The sequence below is a fragment of the Procambarus clarkii genome, chromosome 16, assembly GCF_040958095.1.
Source record: "Procambarus clarkii isolate CNS0578487 chromosome 16, FALCON_Pclarkii_2.0, whole genome shotgun sequence".
In the NCBI taxonomy this organism is placed as follows: domain Eukaryota; kingdom Metazoa; phylum Arthropoda; class Malacostraca; order Decapoda; family Cambaridae; genus Procambarus; species Procambarus clarkii.
The window spans coordinates 17,932,076-17,940,223 of record NC_091165.1 but is presented as its reverse complement, the minus strand read 5'-3'; the positions used below and the strand labels follow the sequence as shown (position 1 = coordinate 17,940,223).

At 44.2% G+C, this 8,148-nt stretch overlaps 1 protein-coding gene across 1 annotated transcript in view; it reads left to right on the top strand.

Annotated features, from left to right (window-relative positions):
- The window catches only part of LOC123760090 (U-scoloptoxin(16)-Er9a), a gene marked incomplete at its 5' end in the record, with an annotated part of 131,732 nt that continues 123,584 nt past the window's right edge, over window positions 1-8,148 (top strand). The window contains 1 exon segment of the mRNA XM_045745556.2: window positions 1-42. Within this exon segment, the coding sequence (XP_045601512.1) occupies window positions 1-42 (42 nt within the window).

The window sequence follows — 8,148 nt, the reverse complement described above, 5'->3', positions numbered from 1 at the left end:
AGGAAGGTCCCATCCACTACGTCAGGGCTGACGAACTCAGAGGTGAGTCTTGTGAAGCATTGTCTGGCTCATACTATACCTTCCCACTCTCTCTCATCCTCTCCTCTACCTCTCTTAATAATAATAATAATAATAATAATAATAATAATAATAATAATAATAATAATAATAATAATAATTTTTATTATTATTATTGTTATTACACCAAGAGAAATCCCACTAACGTGACTGCATAAATGAGAAAATCCGTTGAGCCGTGATGAGGGTTCAAACTGCATACATTCGAATCCTCATCACGGCTACTACGGATTTTCTCACTGATGCCAGCCCGTCCTCATAAAGAAAGGCCAAAGTCCATTCCATGCACCCGCCAAACCCGCTGTTTCAGTATATTGTGCTTCTGTATATTACTCCAGTATTTTGTTCTTTAATAACTGTTGTCGTTTCCGAGCATGGTATGTGCGCCGTAGTGAGGGTGGGTGTTTAAGACCAGGCATCACTCTCACAGATCAACACAAACCTTGCCATAACACACCAGGTAAACTGGACACAAACACGTAAACAAAGACACTCTGCATGGGAGCCTGTCCCGGGCCCAACCCGTCCTCGGACCAAGTCCATTCCATCCAGAGGTCGACCCCCACAGACCAATTCATCAATTTTAACATGCTGTTCATTCAAAACAGAACGTTTCTCATATATAATTTAATATTATAATATATTAGCATATTGTGCATATATAGGCATAGGTTAGGTTAGGTGTTTAGGTTCTGTTAGCGATTATTTGTATTAGTAGTACGTGGGTGAAGCATTTACAGCGTTGTGGTTCGAATAAAAGTCGTCAGCGAAGCACTTGTTCCGGAAATGTTCGAACGTCATCAGTTGTTAGTCGTGTGTAAACCGTTTTTCATTTATAAACAGCGGGTTTGGCGGATGCATGGAATGGACTCTTGGGTCCTTGTTTATTAGGACGGGCTGAATTGCAGTACGTGGAAAAAGCATTTAATTGTTCGATTCGAACACAGGAAGTGAGCGAAGCACTGTTCTGAAAGAATTCAAAAGTAAACTTTGTAAGTGGTGTGTAAAGTGTTACGTTTTTATTACCCGAGAGTTTGGGGGTTGTAAAGGTGCATTTGGCCATTGTTTACCAAGACGGACTGATATATTAGGCAATTCTGATGAGTTGTAATATCGCTATTAAACCGTTTTCAATACAATGAATCCACAATCTTCAACCTTCGGGACCCGCCTTATCTACGACAGCATGTGATGGATGCGTCTTGGTGGACGGCCGCCGCTTTACCGAGCCTGGCCTGAGGAGAGCTTGACGAAAGGCAAACGTCAAGCTCTTGACCTCTATGACCTAAGATCCTCCCTTCCCTGCTTGACATTCCTAGCGGCTCATACCCTAACTGTTTTACACCTTACCCTAGAGTTACCCCCCCCCAGCATCCTTTACCCTAGTGTTACCCCTAACCCTCCCCTCCCTTACCCTAGAGTTACCCCTCCCCCCCATCCTTTACCCTAGTGTTACCCCTAACCCTCCCCTCCCTTACCCTAGAGTTACCCCTCCCCCCCATCCTTTACCCTAGTGTTACCCCTAACCCTCCCCTCCCTTACCCTAGAGTTACCCCCACACCATCCCCTACCTAGTTTACAAGCATACAGATACACCCATATAAGGCTCTAGTTCGGCCGCATTTAGAGTAGCCCCCAGTACCACTACACACCTTAAAGAAAACTAACATGCAGAAACTGCAAGCAGTACAAAATAAGGCGCTAAGGAGAGCAGCAAAACACCGTCCACCATATGATCAGACAATACAGGAGCTCCATGAACTCCTGAACATACAGCCACTAAACATCAGACTGCAGCACCAAGCCATCAGGGTGTGGAACACCATCGAAATGTTAGAGGACCCAATGTTTGAAAGATTACTCCAGGATGAGACGCCCCGCTCCCACAGCTGGTGGCCCAAGAGCCTCGATTCACTAGATGAAAACCCCGCCCCACAGTATATAATCCCCAGATGAGATACTGACCAGAAATCCCTCCCCCCAATACTTAAAAAAAACTACGCATATGTATGTGTATATGTATGTATGTATATGTATATATATATATATATATATATATATATATATATATATATATATATATATATATATATATATATATATATATATATATATATATATATGTGTGTGTGTGTATATGTGAATATGTATACGTACACATATATAAGTCAATAAATAATAATAATTATATAAAGAGCCTTAAACAGAATAACATGTGTGGAAGCATCGGAGTGTGTATACATGAATGCTACACAGTATTCATCTATGGACATCCATATATGGTGAAACACATGTGAAGAACCTCTCACACACTCACAGCTCCCTGACAAGAGGGAGCCAGCTTAGCTTAGCTGCCAACACCCACATATCGTGTCAGCAAGGCGGACAGCCCGCCTGCTTTCATACCTCTCACTGTGTTTCCCACTTCTATACTTCCCTTCACCTATGCCTCTCCATCCTCTTTACTCCAAAAAAAATCCTTTACCCTAGCGTTACCCCTCCCCCCTCCTCCACTCCCTTACCCATGAGTTACCCCCCCAACCCTCCCCACCGGTTCACCCCCCCCCCACCCAACCTCCCACGGTTATAGAAAGCTAAAACAAATTGCCGAATTCCGCGCAGATGTCATAGTGAACACGAATGTTCAACATTTCGCCAAAATTATGCAATTAAACTTGGCGTTCAGCTGGTAAATGGATTTGAAATTGAAATTGAAATCGAAAGTTTATTGATAAAATACACACAAAAGGATGAGGTAGCTTAAGCTATTCTCACCCCGTTCAGTACAACGTGTTCATACATATATAGACACACATCACAAACAATAAATATATTGCCGAACATTCTGAGTGATAAACATATACATTTCTTCCTTTACACATATAGTATGTTAGGTAAATGGATAGGCCAGCCCCCACTGACTGATGACTGGATAGGCCAGCCCCCACTGGCTGATGACTGGATAGGCCAGCCCCCACTGACTGATGAATGGATAGGCCAGCCCCCACTGACTGATGACTGGATAGGCCAGCCCCCACTGGCTGATGAATGGATAGGCCAGCCCCCACTGACTGATGAATGGATAGGCCAGCCCCCACTGACTGATGACTGGATAGGCCAGCCCCCACTGGCTGATGAATGGATAGGCCAGCCCCCACTGACTGATGAATGGATAGGCCAGCCCCCACTGACTGATGAATGGATAGGCCAGCCCCCACTGACTGATGAATGGATAGGCCAGCCCCCACTGACTGATGACTGGATAGGCCAGCCCCCACTGGCTGATGACTGGATAGGCCAGCCCCCACTGACTGATGACTGGATAGGCCAGCCCCCACTGACTGATGAATGGACAGGCCAGCCCCCACTGTTGAATGGATAAGCCAGCCCCCACTGACTGATGACTGGATAGGCCAGCCCCCACTGACTGATGAATGGATAGGCCAGCCCCCACTGACTGATGACTGGATAGGCCAGCCCCCACTGACCGTTATCTACCTGAGCGGTCCCTAAGCCTCTGACTGGCTCACTAAGTGTTACTCACCCGTTACTCTCTCTAACTCGCATTACTCATTACTCTCTCATTACTCATTACTAATCTCATTACTCTAACTCTCTTTAACACCCAGTGTTACTGACTTAGGCGGTGAATGGGTGTTTATATGCAACATGCAATGAGTTTAACAACTTCTACACTGTTGCAATCTGATATGGCTTGTAACTCTACACTGTGTTAGATCATGTTCCCGAATGAAACAAAATAAGTCATGTATAGTTGGTTGGATTGTTGCACCATCTTGCGGATAATGTTGCTGCTGCTGTGTGATGTTCACTGTGCAACTGCATTGCTCTATCGCTAATTATAGTCGTAATCGTTGCTAGACTCTTTGGAATGTAAATGTCTAAATGTCAAGTTGCCAGTTTTGGAGCCTAGATTGCAATGTCATTCCCTGAGGTTCCTACATGACTTGGCGCCCAGTTGAAAGAATTAGATGACCACACTGATGAATGGATAGGTTGCACCCCCCACTGGCTGTCTGATGGATCGGCTCTGCGCTCCACTGGCTTGGTGAATAGTTTTGTTGCTTATATATTCATTTTTTTAATTGTTGTATAGTTGTGTTTAACTGCTTATGCAGTTAGCTGGACGACTCGTGAGTTTCTGAACAAGTTTATTTGGTGGTTAATTGTTTTTTTTTTTTGGCTTGCAATTTTTGTTATTGGTGGTTTGAAAAATCATGTGAAAAGGCAGTTAGTCTACTTTGGTGGTTTGGTATTAGAGCCGGTGAGAAAACAGACGAGTAATTAGCTGCTTCCTCTATCAACTATTCAATTGGCTGAGTGATTTGTTATTTAGCTGCTCAGCTGATTAACAATAAGTTAATTAGTTAACTAGTTAATGAATTAGTTGCCTGAACTAGAAAATGAGTACGGTGGTGAGTTAGCCAGTACGTTTAACAAATATAATTAGCTAGTTGGTTTAATTGCTATTTATTCAGTAAGTTACTCAATGTTCTAATTAGTCAATTACACTAATTAGACTAACAGAGAAGCTTTTTTTGATTGGAAAAGGCAGTATTAATATAGGTTGTAACATGTTACATTGTGACTGCCGTTACGTGGTTGGCAGGTGAGTGGTTAGTGAGGGAGACGCCCACTAGTCTTGTGTGGATGTAACATGTTACATTGTGACTGCCGTTACGTGGTTGGCAGGTGAGTGGTTAGTGAGGGAGACGCCCACTAGTCTTGTGTGGATGTAAAAATGTTTCGTGTTTGTTCTAAAAATGTCATAACTTGCCATTTGTCTTAAAATGGTCATACTTGTTATTCTTTGTTTAGCGGTTTATGGCTAATTTTAGCTTCTTTTCCCCATCTTTTAAACTATTGGCTGGTTTGTGTGTGTGTTTACTCACCTAGTTGTGCTTTGCGGGGGTTGAGCTCTGGCTCTTTGGTCCCGCCTTTCAACTGTTACTAGTGTGTCACTAGTGTTACTAGACAATAGTGTGTGTGTGCGTGTGTGTCACACACTAGTATCTTGAGTGTGCATGAACTAGTGTCTTGTGTGTGCGTGTTTGTCACACACTAGTATCTTGAGTGTGCATGAACTAGTGTCTTGTGTGTGCGTGTTTGTCACACACTAGTATCTTGAGTGTGCATGAGTGTGCACATACTAACGTCTTGTGTGCGTGTGCATACACATTCTCCTGTTAGGAGCCACCAACCACGCTGGGGGCGCGGCCTTGAGCTCCACATTAACAAATTCCACTTTACAGTTTTAGACAGACAGACAGACGTACATTTATACATGTTTTGATCCGACTCTTTCATATTCATTGGCTTAAGACAGACTCGTCTAGACCAGTTTTAGCGCCTCATACAGTCACGTCCAGGACATCTTCCTCGCACTTAATAATGGACGCTAAATTACCTCGCCGGACAGTTTAGTCATACGGTAGATGAACCAGTTCATGCTCGCTATCTTTGGCCCTTCACACATCTTGAGGTTATCTTGAGATGATATCGGGGCTTTAGTGTCCCCGCTGCCCGGTCCTCGACCAGGCCTCCACCCCCAGGAAGCAGCCCGTGACAGCTGACTAACACCCAGGTACCTATTTTACTGCTAGGTAACAGGGGCATAGGGTGAAAGAAACTCTGCCCATTGTTTCTCGCCGGCGCCCGGGATCGAACCCAGGACCACAGGATCACAAGTCCAGCGTGCTGTCCGCTCTGCCGACCGGCTCCCTCACATATGTAAATATATATAAATATATATACATATATGTAAATGTGAAGTAGTTTCCATGGGCTTTAATATATTGAAACATTTGACATGTGAACATCAACCTTCCTCACTCTCATTTATTTGTCTCTGAGAATTAAGACGCTTAGGCATGGGTGAAGAACTTAACTCAATATGTTCTTAGCAAGGTAATCTAGACGAAGCTGGGAACGGACACTTGACGGGCGAGAAAGCTTCGCAAATGCTCCAGACTCAGCTTTTGAGCAGCTGTCATATACCAACATGTCACTGGAGTATATGATATACCAACATGTCACTGGAGTATATGATATACCAACATGTCACTGGAGTATATGATATACCAACATGTCAGTGGAGTATATGATATAGGATCTTCCTGGATGTAGATTATCGTAACCTTATGAGAGCGTCTATGTATTGGCCGAGAACACTATAAACTGCTTACATACACGGTCACAACACAGCTTGGTGCTATACAATGCTACCGGCCAGGCGCTACCTGGATTGTACCTGAATGGGGTTATGGGAGTTCTTATATACTCCCCAAGCCCGGGCCGGATCCAGGTTAGACTTGTGAGAGTTTGGTCCATCAGGCTGTTGCTTGTAGCGGCCTACAGGCCCACATACCCAAAACAGCCCGGTTGGTCCGGCACTTCTTGAAGAAAACTATTTAGTTTTATCTTGAAGATGTTCACGGTTGTTCCGGCAATATTTCTTATACTCGCTGGTAAGACGTTGAACAACCGCGGACCTCTGATGTTTATACAGTGTTCTCTGATTGTGCCCATGGCACCCCTGCTCTTCACTGGTTCTATTCTGTATTTTCTTCAATATCGTTCACTCCAGTATGTTTAAAACTACCAAAATATATCCCAACTTTATTAACCAAATTTAATTAAATCTCACCAATTCTCTTCCGACCCTATGTAGTGGTGAGCATGCGCCCCCCCCCCCCTCCCCCAAAAAGGCGGAAACGTTTAGGTGGTGAAGGAATGCGTTTGACACAAATACCACTTTAGTCCTGTAATGTCTCGTTGTATACCTAACACAGTCATTCTTCATCAACTGAACAAAGCTGGATAATTCACCTCTCCTCTCCACCATCTCTCCCAATCTCCTCTCTCGCCTACCCCGCTCTCACCTTCCTCCCACCATCTCCTCTGTTCTCCGCCTATCCATCTTTCCCGCCATCCCCCCTACCCTCTCCCCCTCTCTCAGAAAATATATTACAAAGCACTGAAAAAACTTCCATCCGAGCAACCTTGTTCTATTGGTATTCATTGCAAACATTTCCTTTTATTCCCAGCCTGTCACTCCACCTTAAGTATTTTATACCTATGTATCATGTCTCCTCTCTCTCTCTCTCTCTCTCTCTCTCTCTCTCTCTCTCTCTCTCTCTCTCTCTCCTTTCTAGCGTCGACAGGTTTAGTTCCTTCAGTCTCTTCTTCACACCTAATCCCTCACAATGTGTGTGTGTGTGGTGTGTGAAAAAAAAGTTGTTAGTAAACAGTTGATTGACAGTTGAGAGGCGGGCCGAAAGAGCAAAGCTCAACCCCCGCAAACACAACTAGGTGAGTACAATTCTTGGACAAATCTCGTTGCAAACGAGTGCACGCGCGCTCGCGCGTGTATGTGTGTGCGCCTGGCAGGTGTCATTCCGTCACCTGGGGCCTGGACTCCTCCAAGCCCCGGGTCAATACAAGTGCAACACACTGATGATAGACTTGTTCTAAAGCTGCCATGTTGCAATACACAGTGTTGCAACTATGAAAATGTTGTGGGACGAAATAGCTCCACTCTAAATGCTACTTTTTCCACATAATTAAAAAACGACTAATTGTCAACATAAATAAACCACCTACGCTATTGCAGACGATGAGTCACAATAACGGGGCTGAAGGTACGATGACCAACCCATCATCACATAATGAAGGAACGACGTTTCGGTCCATCCGTCCGACTTGATAATGGTCCTGGACGCACCGAAACGTCGTTATTCCTTTATATTATGTGGCGTGGTTTGGCCATATAACCTATTCAAAGACTAGGAGGGACGTCATGTTTTTAGCAAACGATGGTATCTATTTGCACGAGGCTGCGTTTCATGCGCAATGCTCGTGTGTAAACACAGACCAGAGTCAGGATTCCGCAAGCATTTACTGACGAACCTCTAAATCTTTTCGCAAACTTTGGCGGCTTTGTTTACATTTTATTCGACAATTTACGAGCATCGAAACTTCCCAGTCAAATGTTGTTGTTATAATAAGCGGCCTCCCGGTGCCTCGGAGCCCACCAAACTGGTTCAAATA